The sequence below is a fragment of the Camelus dromedarius genome, chromosome 4, assembly GCF_036321535.1.
Source record: "Camelus dromedarius isolate mCamDro1 chromosome 4, mCamDro1.pat, whole genome shotgun sequence".
Classification (NCBI taxonomy): domain Eukaryota; kingdom Metazoa; phylum Chordata; class Mammalia; order Artiodactyla; family Camelidae; genus Camelus; species Camelus dromedarius.
The window spans coordinates 35404712-35432284 of NC_087439.1; the positions used below are offsets into that span (position 1 = coordinate 35404712).

Genomic DNA, 27573 nt, shown 5'->3' on the forward strand with positions numbered 1-27573 from the left:
AGTGAAATAAGTGAATACCCAAAAAATGATTAAACAAAAAGGGCAAAAGGGAAGAAACAGAGGAACAACAGAAAGAGGAGAGAAATAGTAAGATGGTAGGCTTAAATCTGTATCAATAATTTCTTTAAATATTAATTGGATAACCACTCAAATAGGCTGACATTGTCAAATAGTTAAAGGATAAAAATCAAGAACCAATTACATGTTATATACAAAGGGTACATTTCTAATATAAAGATACAGATAGGTTGCAAGTACAAGGATGGAGAAAAAAATAAATGTAAATATAAAGCATAAGAAAGTTGGTATGGTTATATTAATATCAGAGAGAACAGACTTCAAACTATCAGCAAACTATGGCCCATTGGCTGTCCCACTTATAAATAAAGTTTTATTGAAACACAACAACACCTATTTGTGTATTGTCTATGCCCAACTTTATATTATGATGGCAGAATTAAGAGGCTGTATGGCCACTAAGACTAAAATATATACTATCTGACCCTTTAAGAAAAAGTTTGCTGACTCTTGATCTAAGGTACCAACTTAAGAAGCTAAAATACAAAAGGATAAATTAAAGTCAAAGTAATTAGAGGAAGGAAATGATGACAATAAGAGCAGAAAACAATTGAAGGAAAAAATAGAGAAAAATCAATAAAACCAAAAGTTATTTATTTGAAAGAAATCAATAAAATTGATAAACCTCCAATTAGACTGATCAAGGTAAAAAGAAAGAAAATAAAAAGTCTCAAATCAGGAATATAAGAGGGCACAGCAGTACTGATACTATAGATATTTAAAAGATAATAAAGAAGTATTGTGAAAAACTTTATGATAATGACAATACCCAAAGGAGAGTTCAGTAAAATTCTAAAGGAGTATCTTCATCCTGATTTGTCACAATAACTGTCAATCCTTTTAAAGAGGTCTGGCTGTTTTAACAAAGTCAACTTTTTTCTATGCGTCAAAAAGCAGCACCTTTTAATATAATATAGCTAGGATATCTAGAGAACGGCTGTAGGAAAGAACAATTTAAAAAGAGGGGGAGGTTCGTTCAACTATGCATTTATTATTCTGTAATGAATATTCTGCTAATCATATAATTATTCTTTATTCAGTGTATCAAATTTAGAGTGTATTGTCTTTCCAGGAAATACACACTCTTGATTCCAACTGGATTTGAGTGAGAACGCAGTCTCGCTATGATTTTAGAGAGGCAAGTGCTGACAGAGTAGATCTTTACTCCTGAAGAGCAGTAATGGGAATGGAGAGAAGACAAGAGAAAAACACATTTCTAGGGGATCAGGCCAGGAAAATGCCATCATATTAAATTGTGAGATGTGATGAGTTAATATTCTTTAATTAATTTTGGCTCTGTTTTAAAACAATCTGTTTCCTTAAAGCTTTGTTAATCTGGATTACCATTGTCTGAGTTAGCATCTCTAGGATAAGCATGCATTTATGAAGCTAAACATTTTGCATTAAAATGATCATTGTCCAGTTCCTGATGGATTGGATTTTTGTTTCTAATCCCATTTTTGACCACAGAGTATCAGTTCAATCATGGTACTGAATGAAAAATTTATAAGGAACTTAATCAACATGCAGAGATGTGGCATCTATCTCTGTCATTTTACCTTTGCATGAGACAAGGATGATAACACAGATTAGGGAAAATGCATGTGTTTCGATTTCAAAATTAGAGCATCCTAATCATTTTCTCGATGTGAAAAGTTTAATGAAAAAGTACATTGATCTAATTTGGGATGCTTAAGTCACTGGCAAATTTAAATTGTTTAAAAAAAAAATAATAAGCCAAGCTCTTGAGTCATACTGAATGATTCACCCATGAATTCTTGAGGGGATTAATTTAAAACAGTTCCAAAGAAACAGTATCGTCACATACCTACTCTAAAAAAAACAGAAGAAAACAACAGAAAAGGGAAGTTATTCTAGAGGTGAAAAAGGGATGCATCAGGACAGAACAGAACCTTGTTAGCCTGGTTGGCCAATCAGAGCAAATGAATTCAAAAGCCGCATGATAAAGCAACGGCTTGAGTGTCCCCTGAAAAATAATGGAGTGTTGGCTTCTGTGGAAATAAAGTCTTCCTTGTCTCTTTCACACTCCCACTCACCTCCTCCTTCTCTTTTACTTTTTGCTGGATCCCTCAGTGAGAGGAGTAGTGATCTGTATTGTTCAGATTCCAGGGAACCAAGAGGCCTACATGTTTCAGGGACCCAGCTTTCAAAGAACACGAAAGGCACAGGGCTCCTAGTCATGGCTCTGTCTTCTTTTCATAGCAAGTGTGGGAAGGCAGGGACTGCTTCCTCATAGAAGAGAACCAGACATCTTTCTCCATAGACTCTCTGCCTTTTCCTCACTTAGCAGTCACCCCTGAGATTATGGCCTGGAACTCCTGTTACAGCTGCCATGAAAGCTGAACCAATGTGAGCTATTGGAGACAGAGGTCACTCTAGCTTCACCTAAGCACTGTAAGACCTGTTGATGGTATCACAGTGTCAGGATCCAGGACTCTGATTTATCACAACCCTCTTTCTTTTTCCTAGGCTATTTAACTGTTAAAAGTTTAGAAAAAGAGAGTATATTAGAGTTCTGCCATGCAATTTGTGGCCAAAGTATCAAGTAACAAAAAAAAAAAGTTTCTTTGCCTTATTTTGCCTCCCTTTTCTAGATGCCCCCCTTAGGGTCACCCCTCTTAGGCTGGAGAGGCACAGCTGAACCAAGACAGTATTTAGGTATTCCTAGGTCCCTTAGCAAAAATGATACTTACCACTTAGAAACACAAGCCAACATTATACCAATTTCTTAAACAATGTAAAGATAAACCTTGAGATTTTTACTGTTAGCTCTAAAAAATAATAAACATAAAAGTCCTAAACAATGAAAAATCCAGAAAAAGTCTCACAGATATAAATGATAAGGAATGATAGATAATACATACATAATTTGTGCTTAGAATTTTTCCCCTTTTTTCCTGTTTGGTTCTGTTTTCTATTTTATATTTGAAAATTAACCCTCTTGTTTTATTATTTATTAAAATTAAACTCTTTATATACATGTGAATATATCTTTTTGGGCTTTTTAATGATCTGTGCCTACAGTTCATTTATAAGCATTTTCCCTACAAATCTCAAAAGGAAGCCAATACTCATAATTTGGTAGCAGGTCAAGACTTAGCTAGAGCAGGAACTAAGCAGCCTCTGGCTGATATTTCTGTATCCCTGGCCTTCTCCTGAAGGACTCGGCATCATTCTCCTAGGAACCTGCTCTGGAACCTCAAATTGGGTCAGATTATCAGGTCCTGTATGACTGTATTCATTCTCCTCTACTCTTAGCCCTTTCTTATTTACAATAAGAGATGCCAAGTACTGCCAAGAAAAATGTAACAAACTGGATGTCAGCTACTGCTAGAAGTTTTTCTCCTAAAGAGAAACACATGGACATTTATTCAAAAGGAAAATATCAGTGGTCCTCCGTATCCAACATTCCACATTTGCAAATTCAACTAACCAACCCCAGAAAGTTCCAAAAATCAAAAGTTGAATTTGCCATGCACTGGCAACTCTTCATGTAGTTTTTACATTGTATTTATAACTATTCACATTGCATACATTGTATTAGGTATTGCAAGTAATCTAGAGATGTCCGTAGATTATATGCAAATACTACAATGTTTTACACAAGGGACTTGAATTGTGGTATCCCAAGGGTCCCTCTGTACTCTAAAATGCATTTGAAAATAACAATCACATTCAAAAGACCATAACTTTGGGCAAAACCCAACTGCTTTCACATAACAATAAATCATTTGCAAAGTCTAGAGAGTTATTCTTTTTCACACATCCTTTCATGTTAAGATACTTATGTAAGATTTGGAAAGGCCGGGTACCCCTCTCTGTTTACTCAGAAGCAGTAGAGACATCCAGTGCAAAGAGCTGAAAGTGACCCATTCAGAGATAGCACATGGGGACAGCAACACAGCTAGAACAGAAGTCAGGCTAGAAAATAGCTGGGAATTTATGTATCAGAATCAGTTCATCTCACCAGAGTATTTCTTTAATGCTGGGTTGCTGGATAAAAGTACAGAATGCCCAGCTAAACTGGAATTAAACATCAATTGATTTTTTAATATACATATGCTCCATGTCATATTTGTCATATAGTTAAATCATTTGGTTTCTTTAATCTGAAAGTCAATTTAACAGGGTGTTCTGTGATTTGCTAGATCTGGGGCCCCATTTTATGTGTCTTTAAAAATTACCTGGAAATGCCCTTGGCTCTATCTAGACTCTTTATCTTCAAGCCAGATTTATCCACTGAACTCCAGGCTCATAAAACCCATTGACTACCTGACATCACTCCAGTGTCTGATAGACATTTAAAACTCAGCCCATCTAAAACTGAGCTCCAGGTGTCGGCCACCATATCCCACCTCTCCCCAGCCCTGCTCCTCCTGCAGTCTGCCTCATCCCACTTAGCAGTCTGTTCTTCCATTGTTTCAGTCAAAATTTGGTATCATCTTTTGCTCTTCTCTCATTCTCACACCTCAAATCCTTTATTTTTGCATGATTGTAGCAAATCGGAAGAACTCGCTATTTTTTACTTCTGTAAGTTTTGGCTAGAAAACAGGTTCAGGCAATACAGTCGATGAAGAAATATGCCCCTAACGTTAGGGGCATTAACAAGTCATTAACTTGTGCACAGAGTTTCTCCTAGGCCAGAGATGTCTCTTCCTTGGAACCAGGGAACCTCTTGCCCCATTTGTGTCAATCAAGCAACAAGCAGCTGTGCTTAAAGAAGGGCAAAGGTGACATCTTCTGCATTATAAACTCAGTCAATCCAAGGCTTTTGCTTTCACTTTCAGCACAGCTTAAAATTTATAGTAGGAACTGCTAACTGCTGTTAAGTGGGTTAAAAAAAAAATTCATTACTTGAAACCCCACCCCCACCCTGGTTATTAAATAAAACAGTTCTTTTTTTACTTTTAGAGTAACAGCATCTAGCTTTCCAGACTCTTAACAATCTTTTCTAACCAGAAGATAAAGGAGTTTCATGAAATTAGTAGAGAATGCACAATGTGTACATCTATATAATATCCAAGTCATTGCTTCAAATTTGAGAACTCCAGGACATTTTCTGGCAATTCTTTGTTTAGTACATATGATAAATGTTGTGAGGTCATGTCAGATCTTTCTTATCAAACATCAAGGAACCCAGAAACTGGATAATTAGAGCAACTCAGAGCAGTCTAATTTTTTTAACCTGTCCAGATCAATGAATATTTTCTCTAAGTTTCCACCAGATCAGCGGTTACCCTCTGAGATTCTCTTCAAGGAGCAATGATTTCTACTCTTCTGTTAATGCTTAACAGGCCTCAGGTGACAGAAATGCTGGGGAAGAACAGCCAAAGCAAAAAGGTTTATTGGTTTATCAAAGTCTTCAGATTTTTAGGGTCCTAGGCCTGGTACTCAGCAGAGCCAAAGTGGAAAGTGGTGTTTTCTGTCATGGGGTTTTGCTATGTCACTGTGTCACCAGCACTTCTCATATAACATGTCAACAATGGCAAGTACATTTACAAAAATGGTCAATATGATTAAGAATGAAATTTGTAAAATTGACCAGGTTAAAAATAATAAAGGTAAATTTGACACAGCGTTGTGGAATGACTATTACTCAATAAAAAAATGTAAAAAAAGAAAATAATAATAATAAAGGTAACCACATAAGAAAAACAATTTAAAAGATGAAATAAACAAATTACCTTGAATCCCTCTATTAAATAATCAAAGATTTGTATAAAACTTAAGAATCAAAAGTGTAGACTGCAATAGACATTTTTTTCTGTGGGACACAAAGAGGAGTAAAGTTTCTTAAAGAGATTTCAAAATGACTGCATTTGACATAGAAAGGTTCATTGTAAAAGTTCAATTTTGATAAGTATTTCTCTACTATATTGATACTTTATCTCCATATCAGGAATTTTTCTTAGCCTTCAAATTTTAAGGAAATAAATTTGAATGGATGATCTATTTTTTTCTTCTTTTTTATACATTACAATGTCTAATGCTTCCATGACTTTTTAAGGACATAGTAGGGCATGTTTTCTTATGTTGTTATGCCCAAGGTCTCTGAAATTTTCTAAAGATTTTGTCATATAACAAAACACACCTTTCAAGCTGGATGGCAAATAACTGTGTCTACTTTTTAAAATGTCTGCAACAATGCCATTAGCTCCCTAAAATAAAAAAGGGTTGTACAGATGGCCTTTAGAGGAAATTTCACAGGTGCTGAGTCAAAACTGTGATCTCCAATAGATAAACAGGTTCATACCACATAGCACAGGGAACTATATTCAATACATTGTAATAACTTATGTTGAAAAAGAATATGAAAATAAATATATGTATGTTCATGTATGACTGAAGCATGGTGCTGTGCACCAGAAGTTGACACAACATTGTAAACTGACTATACTTCAATTAAAAAATATACATGTATATATACACACACACACACATACAAAACTGTGATCTCCAGAAAACTTTGTGCATGTGTGTAAATTCTATTAAATCATCAAGAGCACTTTGGATATTCCAAGTTAGCAGAGTTTCCACCCATTTCTTTTAAAGACTTTTCCATAGTCATTTTTCTTCCCATTGATGAATATACTAACTCCGAATTCAAATATTTCCCTTTATCCTGTCATCTTTCTGACAAGCCTTTGGGTAACTGCTTTCCTGAAAGGCTGTGCTTTTTCAAAGATAACCAAAATGCTTTAATCTTCATATTGTATCAGTTGATTGCTTCCAATAATCAAATTTTCCCTTGAATATTGTAGTTAGTGATTCTCTCAGGCCATCTGAAACACTGGAATCTGCACATGACAGCAGTCATACTATTCAAAACATTCTCCCCCAAATGTCACTAAGAGGAAAACTACCCACCCTGGAGTATAGCTATTAATGTCAAACAGATTGTCATCTGAGAAAACAAAAGTGCATCAAAATCAGCTTCGGACAAAGTACAGCCCTATGGAAAACACAAGGTTTTTATGTGCAAACGTCTTAAGTGTCTAAAATGTTTGAAGAATGAGTTAGGAAGGAATCTGCTCTTGGTCTCTCTCCTTAACCTAGAACAATGTTGTAATGAAAAGAGTTTTTGAGTTAAAGGGTTTTTCATCATAGCACAGTATGATTTTACCAAAGATGCATTTGCCCCAGTTTCTAGTAAACATTATAAAGAAATGCTTAATTTCTAACTGGGACGAGGGCTCTATTTAGCCTATCAAAGAACAGACCTGTTATAAAAGCTGGGACGTTCGCCAGAAATTTTTTTCCCTGCAATTCTTGGTAAAGATCATACCTCGAAAGCACTGTGCCTTGCAAACCACGCAGATTTAAGCTCCCACTCCCGCCTACAGAGCTTGGCAGCAGCGGTTTTTGACGTATCCCGCATCTCCTAAAACTCAGACTGAATCGCCACCACCACTCCCCACCCTCCCGCCACCACCACTTCCCACCCTCCCACCACCACCACTGTGCCATCATCCTTGCTCAGCTCTCCACAGCTCAGCACAGAGCGTCCCCAAAGCCCCTGCAGAGTGAACTCACGGTGCCACCCAACTGCCAGTCCGGCGCACACCCACAAACACTCTCCTACTCCCTCCGCTGCAAACTGCCCCAAATTTGTCACCCACCTCACCCCTAATCCCATACCCCCACGTCTCTGTCGCTTTTTCCCTCCTCCTGGTGGCTTCATCCCCAATACACCTGTCTACTCCTACGACTGCCAGACGTCAGGTGCCCACGCTGCGCCTTATCCGGTGCCCCCTCAGTCCAATTGGCGCTTCCCACTCCGCCCCGAGGAAGGTCAGTTTGCTCGTAGCACCTTCCCCCCTCAGCCCTGGTGCCCACACGCAGACCGCCCCCGACTCCCACCCTCGCGGGCGTGGAGCAAGGAGCGCCCGCCGTACCTGTGGAGAGAGCGGCGGCCGCGGTGAGCAGCAGGAGAGCCTGGCGGAGCGCTCGGGTCATGGCCACCAGGCGCCGTGCGCGGGCTGCGAGGCCCCAGAGCGGAGCGAGGCGGCCGGGGCACCGCGGGCCGCTTTGAAGTTCCCGGGGCGCAGGAGCGATGCACAGCTCGACACCCTTTCAAAGTGTGCGGTTGGCTCTAATCCGCGCGGGCGCCCACCTCTCCTGCCTCCCCCATCCCCCGCCCCCCGCGGCTGGCGGCGCGCGGCGCTCCTGCCACCGGCCCAGTCAGCCGGGCTGGCGAGGGGGGCGGGGGGGCGACAGTGCCCGCCCCTGCCGCGCCTCCGCGCCCAGGGCTCCCTGGCAGCCGCCTGGGGCCTGGCGCTGCCCGGCAGGCGGGCAAAGGCAGCCCGCTAACGAGGCAGTGAGACCGCCCAGACAGGTGGGTGAGGTGGGTGGTGGGGGTGGTGGGGGTGGTGGGGGTGGAAGAGTCGGGGTGGGGTGGCGCGGAGCCCCCAAGGCTGGATACGCTGGGACAGGGGTCGGGACAGGAGGGAAGGCCCTCCTGAGACTTTAGGAAAACTTAAACCCCGCAGCAGTTGCTTCCTGGTGGTCGGCTCTGTAGTCTCCACAGAAGGTCCAAGCGTCCAGGACTCTTGACGTTCGTTTTCGTCCAGTGCCCTAAGGGTTTTCTGAGTAGACTGAGCTCTGAGACACCCAGGATATTCCCGCCGCGCTCGTCACGCCGCCGCGTCGCCGCTCTGCGCGCGACTGTGGACGGCGCCCTCTCTGTCCAGCTCTGGAAACAACCCAATTGCCCCACTGCCCCGGCTACCTATAGTTTGGTTTAACAAAAACTTCAGCTCTAGTCTGAGGCCTTCAGGAGACCCTCCCTCCAGGAATGGCGGCCGAAGCTGGACTACCTGCGTCAGGTGTTGTGGTCATCCGCAATGTGTAATCCAGGTTTGGGAGTAGAGAGCCCGTCCTCGCGAGATACCTCAGCAACTACAATTTCAGCGACTGATAAACTGAGGGGCGGTTTAAAACGAGGTGAAGAATAATTTAAAGTAATACATTAGAAACTTGTTTTGTGTGTTGATTAAATCCCTGGGGCTTGTTATCAAATGGGCGTGCTTCCCAGGTGGACTGTGTTTGAAAATATAAGGGCAGAGTTACCAATTAATAGACATTGGCCTGAATTCAATGCATGTAGCCTAGACATTAAAGTGAATGGGATTATTTTAAACTGAACAATACAAAAAGCCAAGAATCCAGTAGTGTTGATATTGCTGCTGTTAGGGAGATCCTTGAAAAGTGATTGTCATATAAATTAATTGCTTTAGTATAAAACATATTACTTGCTTTTTCACCTAACCCTAAATAATGTGTATTCTTACTGAGGTCTATGAAAGATCTATGGTGAAATGAAGTATACAATTGGCTTCGTCATAGAAGCCCAGTATTGGGGTTGGGTTGTTTGTCGGACTCCAAGACACAGTGGTATCCATCCTGAGGATCTCATCCCCCCCCCCCCCCACCACCACCGTGAATGAATCAAAACGTTAATAATTATAAAAAGAATTTGTTCTCATTTCATTCTGGATCCAAGCTAGCAAGCAAACAAAACAAAACAAAACAAACAGAAAATGGAGATGTGGGACAAGCCTGAGCCCTTCCAGACACCTACAAAACAGATGCTTTTTTTAAAAAAAAAAAAAAAAGGCAAGAAAATGCTAGGCTGCATTATATTTTGGCTGACTTGGCTTGCTCATTATTTGGTAACTATACCCTAGACTGTATCCACCATTGGATCATGTGACTTGGAGCCTAAAGATGGGAATTTATCATCCTCTCTGTGCCTGCTTCCCTAAAAGTCAATGACATTTCATTCCTCCCTTTTTCTCAGAAGCACGATAGGATTAAAAGGGGTAGTGAACATGAACATAAGGCATTAAACCTTAAGGCATTAAATTAAAGTCAGTTATTCACCCTCCACATTTTATTGTGTCTCTTGAATACAATAAGCAATGTCCCTGCAAGTTGGAAAGCGCTCATCTTCTAAGAAAGCAAGGCTATTATCTCAAGAAGTCTGGTATTGAATAACCTCAATATTCTAAACACAGCAATTTCCCCTTAGTCTAAAGGTGCACTGTCTACTATGGTATCCGTAGCCACATGTGAACAGTGAGCACTTGAACTGTGTCTAGTCCACATTGACGTGTGCTGTAAGTATAAAATACACACTGGATTTCAAAAACTTACTACAAAATAGGAATGTAAAGTATATCATTAATAATATTTATATTGCTTACATGTTGAAATGATAATATTTTGAACATATTTGGTTAAATAAAATATATTACTAGAATTAGTTTCACCTATTTCTTTCTACTTTTTAATATGGCTATTGAAAAATTTTAAATCACATATATGGCTTGCGTTCAATCTGTATTAGTCAGTGCTAGTCTAATGACTCCTTCTCAGATGGGAAGGATCATTACCTTTGTCTTAAGCACAGTATAAAAAAGCCAAGAGTTGTTAGGTGCCTTGCCAGTCAACACGTGGCCAGCCAATGAAGGATGCGGGAACTTTTGAATTCTTGGTGCAAAGTTCTGTGATACAACAACAACAACAAAAAGTTTAACATGTCAAATCTAAATACTTAATTTGTAGAATTATTTTAAACCACATCTTTAGATGCCATTTTCCTCTGTCCTAAGTGCATGTTCTTCCAACATTAGTACTATGGAAACTTTGAAGTAAGGAGTTAATCACTCTTAATGTATTGAATTCCAATGGCTGGCAAAGTATACTCTTAGACAATTACAAATGTTTCTGATATGCTTGAATCCTTAATGCTACCTTTTGAAGCAACCAAGAAAAGAGCTTCATCCTTATAATTTGTCCCCATTTTTACTTAAGAAAGTGTACTTTATTTGCTTTATGCACATACACATAAACACGCCTATGGAAATCAATCCAGTCTTAATCCAATATCTTTAAAAAAATTTTTTTTATTGAAGTATAGTCGGTATACAATGTTGTATTAATTTCTGGTATATAGCATAGTAATTCAGTTATACATATATATATTCCTTTTCATATTCTTTTTCATTATAGGCTATTATATGCTATTGAATATAGTTACCCATGCTATACAATAGGACCTTATTGTTTATCTATTTTATATATAGTAGTTAGCATCTGCAAATTCCAAACTCCCATTTTATCCCTCCACACTCCACCTTTACGTCTGGTAACCATAAGTTTGTTTTCTGTCTGTGAGTCAGTTTCTGTTTTGTAAATAAGTTCTTTTGTGTCATTTTTTTTTAGATTCCACATATAAGTTACATCATATGGTATTTTTCTTTCTCTTTCTGGCTTACTTCACTTAGAATGATGATCTCTAGGTCCATCCATGTTGCTGCAAATGGCATTGTTTTATTCTTTTTTACAGCTGAGTAGTATTCCATTTTGTGTATATGTGTGTGTGTTTGTGTGTGTATATATATCACAACTTCTTTATCCAGTCATCATTAAAAACTCCACAAATGATAAATGCTGAAGAGGGTGTGGAGAAAAGAGAACCCTCCTACACTGTTGGTGGGAATGTAGTTTGGTGCAGCCATTATGGAAAACAGTATGGAGACTCCTCAAAAAAACTAAATATAGATTTACCACATGATCCTGGGCATATATCTGGAGGAAACTAATTTGAAAAGATACATGCACCTCGATGTTCATAACATCACTATCCACAATAGCCAAGACATGGAAGCAACATTAATGTCCATCAACAGATGATCAACATCTTTTTTAATGAACTATTATTAAGAAAGTACTCTTTGGAGCATAGTGAGTGACTCTCATTATTTAATATAAGCAGCACAAATGCATTGTTCAAGATGTAATATAATATAGTACATTTTTCATATTTTTGTACATAACTGGAAAAAATTTATGTGAGCCATTTTCTTTTATTTCACTGGAAAGAAATTTGCATGCAAATATGTTTCTCAAGATTTAACCTTACCCCCACCCTTAATCATCTGTTTGTACATATTCATTACCATAGCAACATTACATCATGACTCCTGGATTCTCATCATCAAAGGAAAACAGAAACAATCAATAATTGAGGAGTTCAACCCATCAGCAAAACAGACTTTGGGTGAGTAAATCTTACATAACCAAAAGAAGCAGGGACTTTAAATTGTAAAGGGACTTTAAATTGTAAAGATTTGATACATTTGCAGAATAATATTCCAAATTAATAAGGGAAATAAATGTGTGTAATAACTGGACTTTGAAAATGACTATTGGGTGGGTGTGGTTGTTTAGGATATTCTTATCATACAGGTTTCTTGTATTATTATTACTGTCCTTTTCAGAAGCATCAACGCCATGCATCTTAATTTCTCATTTCATCTTGGAACATGAACTTGTCATGAAACAAGCATATGGTGAGGAGGCATACTACGATCCTTTCCTATATACTATCAAGGTCTAATTTTTTTCTCACTTTACTTCATTTTTCCTTCCCTAAACTCACAGTCTCTCTAAAGAAGTGCATGACACATTCATCTCCACTCTTCTCATCTCTTAATCCTAGAAATCTTGCACTGGGGAATCTTGGTTTCACTTCTGTTCTTCACCTTCTTCTTCTGTTGTTAATTCCATTCCATGAAAATAGTCATCTGTTTTAGGACCTTTGTTGAGATTCCACAATTTGTACCTTCAAAGTGTCTACCCCAAAGGACAGCTCAGGTCTTATAAAGAAGAAAAATAATGACCCCCCTCCTCTGTGGACATGATAATGGGGGAAATATCAGTTTCTTAGCTCGACTGCCACTGCCTGAAGCTTAAAGTCTTTTCTAAGTATTCCCACTATCTGTTTTCACCACCTTCTGAAAATGCCTGCACCCCTTCACTGATTTTCATGTGCTTCTAATACTATTTATATGGTCTTTCCACAAACTCAAACTTTGTCTGTTTCCCCTTCCGATGACTAATAGTGTGCTGAGCTGATTGGCTGCATTCAGCACAGGTTTTATCTGTGAAAGGCAGGTCAGAGATTCAGTTCCAAGTAAGCAAGCCACCACCACTTAGATCATTTCCTTAGAATGGGCCCATAATTATACTCTGCCAAAGTAAGGTCACAGCTAGGTAGGAGAGTTAGATGACTCAGGATAGCTCCATTCCTTCCTGGGTAAATCACTCAAATTACAGTTATTTTTAACCCCTGACAAATGCCTTGTTTTTTCCCTCTTATCTCTTCCCTCTGTCTCATCTTCTGCATCCAATTAATCAGCAGTTTCTATGGATTCTAACTTTTATAAAAATCTCTTAAATTTTTTTTTCACTTCTTGCCACCTCACTGCCCATCCTGCTTTAGATCATCATTTGTTTTACTTACAATGTCAAAAATGCCTCCTATCTGGTCTTCCTTCCTTGAGGTTCACTCCTCTTCACTCTATTCTCACAGACTCTTCAGCTAGAGGCATATTTTTATAGCACAAATGTGATCATATCACTGAAAGCTACCTAATACATGTTGCTAGTTCTAACACTGGCAGTTTTGACATTGGCAGCTGAAATTAACTTGGCACATAATAAGCACTCAATAAATACTGATTGAATGAATAAGTAAATGACATTTAAGACCCTCAACCATATTGCTCCAAACCTGCTTTTCCAACTGTATGTTCATCTTTCCCTTGCTCTCCCCCAACACTAACACTGTATTTGTTAAATAAATGAGTTAACTCAACTACAGCAACATTTTTGTAACTAAAGTTTTTCCCTCTTTGTATTCACATTGCCAAACCAGAGATGGTAGTTTGGGTCAGTCCACATAATGAGAGCAAATGTTAAAACTGAGTGAGTAAACCTTAAAAGGGACCAAAGAATGTTCATTAAAGAACTCTCTGGCTTGAGGGCTAAGTCATCCTAGTAAAAGAAATTTGAGCTCTGTATCAGTGGAGTTTTTTAGTTGAAATAAAAGAAACTTACCTTAATAAGTTTAAGCAGGAATTACATTTGTTAGAGAATATTAAGTTGCTCATAGATTCTCTGGAAAAGCCCACGAATTAAGCTTGGAAGTAACACAGGCAGGGACAATATGCCACATCCTGCTACAGAACTAGAGATGCTCTGGTCTGTCCCCGCACTGGGCACAGACAGTGCAACTGGCTCCATCAACACCCTGAGGCTGGACAGTGAGTGATTGTGCTAGGACCTCTCCTCCTGCTGCACCTGAACACTAGCTGTGGCTTCCTTCTCCCTAACTGGAGCTTCAAGGGAGGCTTGGGGACTGAACATCAGGTTTTGATAGAGAGCGGTAAGGATGCATAAAGTAGGGAATTCCCTCGAAATCCCTCAAAAGGATGAAATGTTCAAAGGTACTGGTGGTCCAAATGGAATGACAATCTGGGAAGCCCGTTCTAATCCCCCTTTTCCGGAATTTAGGGAAGTTACTTAATCCTTACAAAATTACAGCCAGAAATTAAGGTTTCAGACCTCCGGTAAGCCCTATTTACCCACAACTTTACCACCTTTTACATTCTTCATCTATAAAATGGGGAAATGTACCTCCAAGGTTTATTTTGTGAATGCAGTACTTTTGGATTATTATGCAAATATGTGTTAATACTATCATTATCACAAATTTGGAATAATACTACTTTCCCATGCACAAAATTTTTGATAATGAGATAAAAATTACCTGGAAGGCTTTTTGAATTTAAAAAAAAAAGTTGGACAAATACAAGGAACAAACTTTTAATCGCTTGTCTGAGAAGGAAAAGAATACTTAAATGTAATTAAAATTTACAAGTATTGTTGTTGGTGAAATTCTTTAAAAAATACTGGATGTTTGTTTTTCTTTTCTGTTATGATAATAAATGAAATTTATGTACAGATGTTCATTGCCATGAGTGACCTGTTTCCACATGAAAGGGACCACATAATTGTGTTTGTTCCTTTCTATTTGCCTGTTTTTTGTATTTGTCTGGCAGAGCCCTACTTCTCTATGATTTTCAAAACAAAATGTAAAACATAAAAGTACAAAATAAAAAAGATTGCAAATGACAAAAGCCCTAAAAATATTTATCAAAAATACTTACTTTCTATCCACTGAGAGTAAGCCACTTGTCCCTAAACTCAGAAGTCAAGGATTCTTTCACAACCTAACAGGATGAGAAACTAAAAAGAACAATGGTAGAAAGCATTACTGCTCAAATCTCCAGAGTAGCAAATTTGAGAGTGATGCAAAGGATGCTGAGAGATCTCACAAAATCCACACTCAACGACTTCTTGTTGGATTGTCCACGTGGCCCAACAGCTTTTACTGTCCTGGGACCAAGTCGGGTACTTGTCTTGCGATAAGGGCCCCCACACGTGCCTCTGCTCTTAGAGGCTCATAACAAGTCTATCAACCCACTCATTTCCTTTGAGGTGACTCCTACGTTAGATTATTAACTATACAGCAAACCATGACATTTTGGAAGATGGGGTACATTATTTTCTCGGTGTGCCCCTTCTCCTTATCTGTTGTATAGAGATGTAAAATACACTGATATTTCTGCTTATGAATTCTCTGGGAATCAGATTCTTCTTAAGAAACTCTGCTGTGATTTGGGGAGAAAGTCACCCAATACATGGTCCATCACTGAAAACCAAGTTGGCCACCAGCACATGGGCCTAGAGAGTGGGGACATGAGGGACATAAATAGAAGACAATGTTCACCCATGATAGTACGGCTTAAATGTGGAACACAACTGTTCTCTAAATTCCAAGTACTAGAATTGATGCAGAGCTGGAGGATTTAAACAAACTTCGCTTGAAGCTCAGATGTAATAGAAAGGGAAACAAAACCAGATAGGAACATACAATCAGGCAACATAGTTCATAAATTATCATTCATTTGTGTTTTATCTTGTGGTCTCCTAAGGAGGCACTTCCCCACCAGCTCTAGGCTCCTTTCTCTGTGAACTCTCACCATCTTTACTGAGGGGGAAGCTGACCCCACAGAACAACCACCATTCCCACTTCCCTTTCTAAAGCCCACCTTCTAAATGCTCATTCTTTTCTGAGGATCCTCCTCTTCACTGCATCATTGATTCCAGGAATATGCACCATTTTAAAGTGAGGCCCCTTACTTTTTTCCCCACCCACCTAGGTGTGGCCTTACCGCTTCATAGGAGAAGCATATCAGAATCCAAAGCACCAAAAGAGACACACACTCATGTGTGTACACACACACACACACACACACACGCACAGTAGCAAGGGACCTAATTCAGCATTAGATGTATCTCTTTGTGGATGACTGACAGTCAAGTCTGCAATTGAAAGCACCAAAGATGAGTTTTGCTGAAGGGGGCGCCTGTCTCGTTACTCTGCTGCAGCTATCTCTTAAGAGACCAAGCCCAGAATACAAGATAGAGGCAGAGAAGTGGACAACCAGTTGTCATCTGCTTCCTTAAGGTCGTGGAAGACACATTAGCAAGTTCTTATGTCCTTAGGATAAACAAAATGGAGAACAAGGATATTTTTCAGAGTCTTCCATAAATCTAAAAGGTCAAAGTATCTGATAGCACATGGCATAGAAGCAGATGGAAAATGTGCTATTTTCTATCTTGATTTAATTAAGAGGGCTCCCACAAAGCCCCAAAGTTTCACTTTACTTTTAAGTTTTGTGGGCAATTAATACATCTTCAGTGTATATATCAAAGCACTACTGCTAATAGCCTTCTTTTCGTCGTTCATTCCATAAACGGAGTGACCATTATATGATGGAAATGGTTTCTTGACACTTGAGTTAAACAAAACTAGATCCCAGCATCTCTTTGTTAATAAAAATCTAAATAATTGACATAGTTGTTGTCAAATATTGAATGCCTATAATATAAAAGGTACTATTTCATAATCCCATAATACATAAGAAGATAAATTTGATCATGCTGTTTTCAAAATGTGGACTTATTTTGTTGCGACCTTTGAATGATTACCATCTCTGCCTTTTGATAACTGTGGACTATGGGCAAGCTACTCCTTAGATCTCCATTCCTTTATCAAGAATTCTCACTGGGAAGTTATGAGACTTATACTAGAATTGGTATTACTTAATGACCTAGAGCCCTTCTACATTGTAAGCACTTAGTACATGCAAATCCCCATCCTCTTCTTTCCCAGTTTTTATTAAAATGTGTTTAAAATTAACCTCTCCCTAAGTGAAATAGGAATAGTTAGTAACATTAATGTTTAATAATTTCCACAAGGTAAAATCATATAACTGTTTAAAGTGGCATTTTGCACCTAACTCAGGCAGGTGATTCAATTGTTACTTACTTCAGCCAATATGTACTTTGTGCAATGCACTATGCCAAACCCTGGGTAGACAGTGTGAAAAAGAAAAATGTCCTCTACTTTTTATGAAATGTATGTCAAACAAAAGAAAAAGATCTTAAACAACTAGTTGCATAATTAGTTAAATTGTGATAAGTATTAGAAATGGCAAATATAGGGTATTTTAGAAATTACAATGGGGTGGATCTGTCAGAGACAGCAAGGAAAGTTTCTGTTGAGCAGAGCTTGAAAGTAGGATAGAAATTAGTTAGGTGTTGTGTGTGTGTGTGTGTGTGTGTGTGTGTGTGTGTGTGTGTGTGTGTGTATGAAGGACTCAAGGCAAGAAGAGACTTGGTTTTAGAGGAATCTGAGTAAGGCCAATGTGGCAAGATGTGGAGAGTGTCAGAGATGAGTGTGAAGTGTTTAGGTCGGGTGGGTGCCTTTTAGGCCACGTTAAGAATTTGGATCCTAATTTTGAAAGCAGTGGAAAGTCACTGAAATTTTTCAATAAAGGTAATGACACGATCAGATTGAAATGTTAAAATATCACTCCAGCTTCCAATGTGGGCAAGGGGCTGTGCCTAGGCCAGAGTGAATCTAGGTCGCTGGCTGGGAGGATTACTCAGTCATCTGCCTGAAAAAAGACTTTTGGCAGGAACCAATTTTGGCAAAGGAGACAGAAAAAAAAAGAGAGAGAGAACTGTGTTGAAGGAGATGGAGGGGACAGGAAAGGAGAGGAATGATTCAAGGTACCCCCTAGGATTCTGATGCCTGGCCTGGGTGGGCCATTCACTCAAAGAGGGAACCCTGAGAAGAGTCAGTCTGGATGTGTATGCATTTCACTTCAGATACTGAGTTAGAAGTGACTTCGAGACATGCGTAAAGGCTGAGGAGCCAGTGAGATATGAAAGTGTAGGGTTTATAAGATTGGTCTTGGCTAGAAGCAAAAATTGGAGAGTTCTCTAGGTATGCAGGAGGTAATTAAAGCCAAGGCTGTGGATAAGATTTTCTACACACAGTTTTTCAGAGCAGACATGCACTGTAGCTGTCTTAGGGTTTTTCTCGATTTTTTATAGTCTCCCAACAGAGTGCACAATTGGTTCAATCTGACTTATAATGTTTTCAAGAGTCATACTCTATGGCATCAAGGTTTAGACTCTTAACCAATTACTTATTGTAGCTGATTAAGAAAATCCAGAGTTATTTCCTGAGAAAAATGTTGACTGTATGCATAAATACCAGCATATTGGCTAACTCCTGCACTGGTGTGTTGATTTTTTGACTGGGATGGACTTCACATTCATGTACTCAAGTGTACACAATTGGAAGAGAACTTCGCCCTTCAAATCTGAGTATAGCGTTCATTTAATTCACAACACAAAATAGCTACAATGCAGATACTTCTCAGAAAATCCAATCATGAATGAAAGAAATCCATTTTTGTCTGAGAAAATATTTGTTGGGGAGGAGAGAAGCAAGATATAGTCCTCTACTAAGTTAATCAGTAGGAAAAGTGTTTGTCACTGAAGGCATTTGTGTTATTTCAATCTGCTATATTGCCTTAACTGGAGATCATTTGCTTGTATCTTTGAAAGTTAAGGCATTAAAGAAAAAATATTTGCTAGGTTAAATCTCTGCCTCTTTTTAGGCAAGGAGTGGTTTAAAATAAAAGGAGAAGGAGAAAAAGTTAAATTTTTAATTTATATTCCTCTGTGTTCCATAAGAAATTTGAAATGCCTTACCAAAATTCATGGAATGAAATATATCTATTTATTTATACACACACGCACACATACAAAACAAGGGAAAATACAAACTGGAGTAGATGGCTGTAACTGAGATTGAGGTAAAATGGAAATATGCACGCCAAAGACTCCTACATAGGTACTAAAGTTGGATTGCAGATTTGAGTCTGAAAATTTGGCTTTTGAGTAAAGGGATACATCATTACTTTCTTTACTATACATAAGGAACGTATTTTCTCTCTTCTAAAAGTAATTTATTGCTTGGTGTTTTGTTTAGAAGACACTGAAAGATATATTTTTAAACATACTCAAAAATATTCCTAAAGTAAATGCAGTAGTAGATTTTATACAGGCCTTCCTGGCAGTATTCTTCAGTTCAAGACTAGGACATTATTCCAAAAACAACTTAATAACAGCAATTCTGTGAGGTGAGAGAAGTGGAGGGAAGATAGTCAGCGTGGCCTAAATATCTGGCTCTGATGGCCTAACTTAATCCACAGCTACTCTCTGACATCACCAGATGACTGACTCTGTATGTTTTTAGATTAGGTATCCGAAGGGAATCTGCTTAAAGCTGTGGGTCTCCAGAAAAACAGACAGTGCGCGTGCGCGCGCGCACACACACACACACACACACACACACACACACACACACACACACTGTAGTATATAAATTTAGAAGGTTCACTAATCACTGTATTTAGAGCCCAGGTTGGAATATGGGATAGTGAGTGTCTAGGTTTTTGACCCTTCTCCTCAGTGTTTATTGCATCATGCTCAAAGATCTTTTTGTTTGTTGCTAGACATAAGACATGATTTGTTCATCCTTTTACCAATTCAGAACCATTCTGAACACTTGAGTCTCCTTTCACACACCCAAGAATTCACTATATTGATATGAAAATTTTAAAGTTTTAGGAATTGGAGCCTTGCAAAATTAAGGTTAAAGATGAGAGCTGTGGATCTAGGGGTTAGTGAGCTTTGTTTCTGAAGCTCTGCCTTGCTAATACGTTTTTACATTATGTGGGTCAAATAAAAACCATCTCCAGCTCTTGCCATTGCTACTTTATCTTTGTTTTAGTATCATGATTCTGTTTTTAACAATTTAAATATTATGGCCATGGATTTCTTAGCTCAAGTAATTATTTAATAATTGGACAATATCCTCACTGCAGAAATATCAGACCCCTTATGACTACCTACAATAAAGAAAAGATGCATATAGTGCTAACTGTACGCTAGGGGTGTGCTCTGATGCTGTCATACATTAGCCCACATTATTTTTACCACACTTTTATAAGGACAGTTACCCTTCTCATTTTAGAGGTGAGGTGGACACAGATTTTAAGTGACTTGCACATTGAGTGTGAAGCTTTGATTTTTAACTCGAGTTTGCCTAACTCTAAAGCCCTTGTTTCTCTGACTAGTCAAGAGGGATACAATTAATTTCATCAGAAACAATGAAAGGAACTTTATAAAACTGTGTATTTTTGAGCCTGAAGCTTCTAGTTCAGTAGATCTAAGTGGAACTTGGGAAACTGGTAAGGACTTGATTAATGGTATCTATTGTTAATTATTAGTTATGCTGCTTCAGTTTTTCTAATAAGACCAAGAACAGAGAAGGATGTATTAATATTCAAAGCATTGTGTGAATATGCAAATGTGCATCTCACTGGGAAGCATTCCATAACCTTGTTCAGATTCTCAATGAGGCCCTTGATCCAAGAAAGTTAAGAACCGCTGGATAGGGGCAAACACAAGCGGGTTTGTTCCATTTTTTAAATGAAGGTTTCTATTCACACCTGACTACACTTTATTTGTCTTTTAAGAATACCAATGTGCTCAGGGTAGGTGTGTTTATTTCATATATTGTTACTCTCAACTGTATAGGTCACAAAATATCCCAAATTACAAACACCTCTGGACCACTCCATTTTTCATACTAATGCTTCTTCATCTATCCCACAGCCTCTTGGAATTTCAAAAGTCCATGTGATTCAGATTCACAGCCAGGTTTGGGAACAACTAGTATTTACTGAAACTCTTTGTGTAACACTAATCCTAGTTATTAACTAATACCTCTTTACTAACTAGCACCCATTGGTGGCCTGAAATACTAAAATTTCCCTAAATACATCTCATATATGCATAGATGCTACAGACGTTTTTAAACAGTGTATGTCTAAATTCGTGATAGTTATTGCTTTTGTACACCTTTCGTTATGAACATAAATGCCTGATCATTAGGAGTGCCATTTTAGTGTGAGATAACACTCATCATCCTATCTCTAGAGTCTATTCTTCAAATTGATTCCTCGATGTGAATGAGCACATACTATTGATTACTGCCCCATCACTCATTATCTCCTTCCTTCTGATTTGTTGGTTGCAATGTTTCCGGCCCCCTGTAATAAATTATCATTGGTCCAAGTCACTCCCTTTGCCAGTGATTGGTCTTGTAATAGGCATATGACACAGTTCTTACTCGTTAACAAAAAAATTGAAAGTGGGCAGTCTCAGCATTGGTTTGGTAGGTCACATTGTCATAAAGAACCAAGGTTCCATGCAAGTCTCAACTCTGCATGAATGATGTATACCCTACTTTTTTGAAAAAGAACTTAGGTTCTTACCACACATTGATCTAAATCTATAGTTAAGCATTATTGTTCTCAGTAAAAACAGAATGATTTCTGTCAGCATCAAAGCTGGAATTATCCAAAGACATTTGATAATATCTATTAAAATAGATAAATTTAAAAATAATATCTAGTAAAAACTGATTAATTTGATTATATAAATGATCAAAGTAATCAGTTTCCAGTGAGCATGGCTAACAAAATTGTCTTGAAGAGGATATTGTAGGCAAGGCAAGGAAATGGATGCCAGGGTTACACTGGACAGAAGAGTCTATATGAAGCTGAAGAGACGCATAATCGGTTGCCCCACTGCAATGGTAAAATATTCCTTGGTTTCTTCAGATTGTGAGAATCCCTGCCAAATTGATTTAAAAACAAGAACTTCAACATTATGAAGTGCTACAGACAATGTTTAACAGCACAATTTATTCATACTATTCAAAGTGATCATGGCTCAAATAAATGTTATGATTTTAGTAAGGGCTCGCAAGAGCTCACCATTTGATAACCAGGATGTCATTGAGAGGACACAGCCAGTCATGTTTCCCTTCAATTCACCTTGGATGATTTTTTTAAACCACTGTGAGCAAACTTGACTTGAAATGTATTCAGTAGCTTATGTAAATGCTTTACATAACATATTACATGTGAGAAAAAGAATTTTCTATCTAGGATTATTCATGTAGTCCAAATTTTTTGTCATTGTTCTCATTTTGTCTTGTTTTTGCTTAAGAATGCTTTCTCTTTGCTAGCATTTACTTTTAAAGGCTCCAGCAAAAAGCCCTCATCTGAGAAAGCATGCTAAGTTTTAGGTGTTCAGGGGCGAGGTCAATGACAAAACTAGGAAACGTCTAGTCTGCCATAAAAGAGGATCAGGTAAACTGCTGGAGTAACTAGAATGCAGGTCAGAAAACTTGAGGTCTTTCTCTGGGTCTTCCACTAACTAGTATGTGTTTTAGGGCAAACCTATTTAACCTATTATGACAACCAACATGTATTTAGTCCTTGCAACATGATAGGAATTTTACCAAGCATAAAAAGGGGGTTTTCTCATTTAAACAACTTATTATCCCTCGTAGGGACTTAATATTATTGGCTACATTCTCATATCAGAAAACTGAAGCCTAGAATTTACAGGTAAGTTCACACAGCTAGGAAGTGGTGAAGCCAGGATTTGAACCCTGACAGTGTGATTCCATAAACTAAGCTTAACCACATAGTCTTCCCTCCTCTCCTAACCTCATTTTCCTCTTGTATATAATTGCAAGAGAAATATATTAATAAGATAATTTCTAAGGCTCTTTTACACTTCAGTATTTTTTAATATCTGTTTCCATGTACCTTGCCCTTAAGCAAGCTGTAATTCACCAAGAAAGATAAGTCTGCAATACAAATATATATACTGCAAGGCTATCCATGGTAAAAATGGTAAAGTTCAATTTCATAAATATTAATTCAGCACTGCAGATGTACCAGATGTAGTTCAATTATTTAATTGATCATGCATTGTGCATTTATACATATAAATATTCAAGATGGGAAACTTCAAGTTTGGGGAGGAAATGGCAAGTGTGAACTGATCATTTTAATAATATGAAAGAAATGCCATAATAGAGAGATTCTTAGGACACTCAATACAAGGAAGCACAAGGCAATTCCTCCTGAAATAAAGGGAGAAGGAGGTGAGGTCAGAAATCTCCTCCTCTGGAAGAAGATGTCCAAGCTGAGCCCCAACCAGAGAGCAGAACTGGCCAGAAAGGGAGAGGGTAAGGGATGGAAAGTGTAGGAGCAAAGCCACATAGCAGCGGACCAGAACTACACATGTGGGAAACAACAAATACTTTACTGTCATTGGAGCTTCACATATGAGGCAGGATAGAGTGGATGATGAGACTAGAGGAGTAGGTGGGGCCATGACATGAAGTGATTTATTATTTTTAAAAGCACAGATTATAACAAATTGATGATGATCAGCAAAGAAACTATACACAGACCACCTTTATCCCTGTCTTTGCCCAAGGGAGATGTCACTAACAGATCACCAGTCTTTCCTCACTGAACCTGGTTGCAGTCAGACAGCCCTCCTCAAATCAGTGCTCAGGGCAACTACCACTAATGGACTGCATTTTGCATTCAGGATGGATCCCATCTGCCATTCCAATTGTAGCTGATGGGCTGCTATCCAGAAGCTCTTGTCAGGCTAGCTGTATACAGTCAATAGAGGAACTTGTTAAAAATACAGTTGTAAATATAGTACACTGAGTGGACCCTGATACTTTGTATGTTTTTAAAACACTGTTCAGCTCTTTCACATTATTTTATGATATAACCGTTGCCAACCACCACAGTAAGTTTTACAGCTTTATGTACTTCTTTTTCTTTTTTTAAAAACTGAAGTATAGTTGATTTACTAGGTTTCAGGTGTGCAACAAAATGATTCACTTATACATATATATCTATTCTTTTTTAGATTCTTTTCCAAAATAGGTTATTACAAGATATTGAATATAGTTCCTTACGATTATCTATTTTGTTGGTTATCTATTTTATATATAGTAGTATCTGTTAATCCCAAATTCCTAATTTATCCCTCTCCCCTTTCCCCCTTTGGTAACCGTAAGCTTGTTTTCTATGTCTGTGAGTCTATTTCTGTTTTGTGAATAAATTCATCATTTTTTTAAGATATCACATATAAGTGTTATCATATGATAATGGGTCTTAGTGATAGCCTGTATTTTTAATAACTTCCACAGATAATCCTTTTGCACTGCCATGTTTGGGAACCTATGATGCAGAGCATTCAGGACAAAAGGAATGACATAGATCCAAAGTTGCAAAGTGGTAGGCCCATAAGCTAAATTTCTTTCATATGTTTTATAGGGCTAAGTGATTTTTATATATTATATTTTGCATTTATATTTTATATTTCCCAATATGTAAAAATCAGGGAAAATCACATAAAATTAGGATTTATTCTTTTTGCTTCTCCTTAAAAATTAGAAAACCTGTAACACTGAACTTCCATTCCAACATAGTAACAACCAGCTAGAACTGAACAAAGCCACCTCTTTGGATGGGGCATGCACTTACTATTTTGTCACAGTCCTCTTCATTCCCTGATGCCTCCCTGCTACTGCAGATGAATATCACTGCTGCTTAACATTATGCTTTCACTCTTGCTTTGCTTATGCATGTAGTGTCTACAGACAAGAAGAAAGTGAAATATTTTTTGGACCCTTGTCTTTGTCAAAAGCAGGAAAGCAAATGACAGACCATAAAAGGCCATTCTTAGAGGCAGAAAATTCATGAATATTAGAGCATCAATCCCTTTCTCATGAAATTTCAAGAAAGATTAATGATGTTCTTGTGCAATGGCTTTGCCAAACAACTGTTAAGTCAGTTTCACAATTTTAATGATACCAGGGAAGTTTCATTCTGCCACTGTTTTTCTTATATGTTAAAGAGTAAAAGTTCAGTAGGATTGCAGCAGAGAAAGAAAGTCCGTCCCAGAATGTGACACTACTTGCTGCAGTGCAGAATTTAGTATGATGGGGCTCATGCAGTTTGTCAGCAAAATCACCTCATTATAACCTGGCACCAGCTCTAATGAGGACCTCGGCATTTTCTAAACATGTGCTGGGCCGAAGCCAGTCCAAAATGTAGTGGTTTGTGGCAATCTTGTTATACGCCCTGATTATTTGTGATCTCATAATTGGTTTTCCAATTGTATTCTGAAAATATAAATAACCTTAGGTGAGATTTTAGAAGTAACTCTTCCATTAAACTTCATGGTAAGGAGTACTGTGTAAGGATAACCATGATGTCATTTTTGTTAAGTTTTAGTCACACAAGTGTTGACTACATTCTAGTGAGAAACCTTTAAACAACAAAAGGTGTAGAGAATAAAAAGTGAAAATCTCCCAAACTCTCTCTCCTACCTCCCACTTCCCTCACCCCAAAGGATCCCACCCTCCTCATCAGAAGCACCCTAATATTTAGGTATGCGTTTTCCCAGACATTCTTCTACATAGTTACATACACCGTATGTACTTTTCTCTGGAGGATTTCTTATTACTCTGGAATCACACCATACATTTCATCCTGCAACTTGCATTTTTCTTATAATAATATGCTTGGGAAACCTTTTCTCAGAATTTACCACGTGATTTTTAACCGTTATATAGCATTTCATATCAACCATTCCTCTATTGATGGATATTGAGATTGTTTCTATGTTTTCTCTATGATGTGGCAATTAATTCCCTAAATCATGTAGAACTTAATATGGGACTATTTAATATTTAATAAGGTGAATAAATTACACTAATCCATACAAGGGAATACTTCAGAGTCAACAAAAAGAAATAGCAGCTCAAATAGACTACTATTATGAAGTTAAAAAGCAAGGCATAGAGGGGTGTATAGATTATGGCAGCATATATGAGGGAAATTTTTGTATACACATACACAAACACACACACACACACAGAAAATCTCTGGAAGAATTCACAAGAAAAGGAAGGAGATAGAGTGGTTGAAAAAATAGGAGTGTGAGAGAGGTTGATTTTTCATTTTCATCATATACTCCTGTGCACCTTTTGAATTTTGAATCAAGTATAAATTTTACTTATTAAAATAGTAGTGATTAATGTTATGGAAATTTATAAGGATATCTTCAACAGGAAGCACTTTTTTTTATAGAAAAAAATGTTGAAGGCAACCTCAATGTCTATCAACAAAGACATAACTTTTTAAAGTTACCTGGAATAATGTGTAGTTGTTAAAAAATTAAACTTGTGTTTATACATGGTTGTTCAGTTTTAAGATTAAAAAACATGTCACCATACAGTAAGTATAATCTAGTCCCAATGTTTATATAACAAAGACTACGTATGTATATGTATATGCACATATCTAGGAGTGTTTGTGAAACCGGGCCTGGAATTTTACACTCTATGGATACTTGAAAAACAGGGTAGTGGTAGGTAATCACTCTCATTTTTTATTCACCTCTGTGTTGTTTGAATTGTACAAGATAATGTATTACATTTATCATTAAATATATTATCCATGTAATTAAAGTCACTGAGACCTTATTTGTATTTGGAGAATGGAGAAGTCAGAGACCTGGTGATTATATAGCATTACTACCTTGTGATTTTTAATTATTATTTTATTATTACTTTATTATTTTTCTCTGAGTTTCACAGACATGCATATTTTCTATCCAGTATATGCAATATACTCAAACATTAGGAAATGTATGTAAAATAAATGAGAAATATTTACTTGTTTACCATATGTTAAAGTTTATATGCTGAAATTAACCTACAGTCAACATTTAGACCTCAATGAAAAGAAAAAGTGCTTGATTAGGTTAAAACAACAACTGGGATTTCACATTAAGTTAGAAAATGAAGGGGAGAGTATAGCTCAGTGGTTGAGTGTGTGCCAAGCATGCACAAGTTCTTGGGTTCAGTCCTCAGTGCCTCCATTTAAAAAATAATAATAATAATTAATAAATAAATAAATAAATAAATAAATCTATCTAATTATCCCTCCCCCCCAGAAAAGAAAAAAAAAGAAAACAGCCTCAATTCTAACTCTAAATTTTTTACTATGTATTTATCCTTTTGAAGCCCTGTGTCAGGCCAATTTACAGATGGTCTGGTGAGCCATAGGAAAATAACCCAGTTAGCTCATGAATCATAAATAGTTACTGCAAATAGTTATTAATGCAGCTTCTCAAGGCATATGCTTTACCTCAAGGGAATATTTTACCCATAAGTTAGAATCTTGCTCAAAAGCAAAATAGGTAGTTTGTTGCTCTGCTTGTAAGTGAAGCTGCCTC

At 37.7% G+C, this 27573-nt stretch overlaps 1 protein-coding gene and 1 long non-coding RNA gene across 5 annotated transcripts in view; one reads left to right on the plus strand and one right to left on the minus strand.

Annotated features, from left to right (window-relative positions):
• The window catches only part of ACVR1C (activin A receptor type 1C), a 60901-nt gene extending 52607 nt beyond the window's left edge, over positions 1–8294 (minus strand). The window contains exon 1 of the mRNA XM_031451442.2: positions 7995–8294. Coding sequence (XP_031307302.2) covers positions 7995–8055 — 61 coding nt within the window. The 5' untranslated portion in view covers positions 8056–8294. The remainder of the gene's footprint in view (positions 1–7994) is intronic.
• A 52-nt stretch (positions 8295–8346) lies between these two features.
• The window catches only part of LOC135321132 (uncharacterized), a 121683-nt gene continuing 102456 nt past the window's right edge, over positions 8347–27573 (plus strand). For all 4 annotated transcript variants that reach the window (XR_010380585.1, XR_010380584.1, XR_010380586.1 and 1 more), the window contains exons 1-2: positions 8347–8434; positions 12068–12163. This is a non-coding gene — a long non-coding RNA (uncharacterized LOC135321132). The remainder of the gene's footprint in view (positions 8435–12067; positions 12164–27573) is intronic.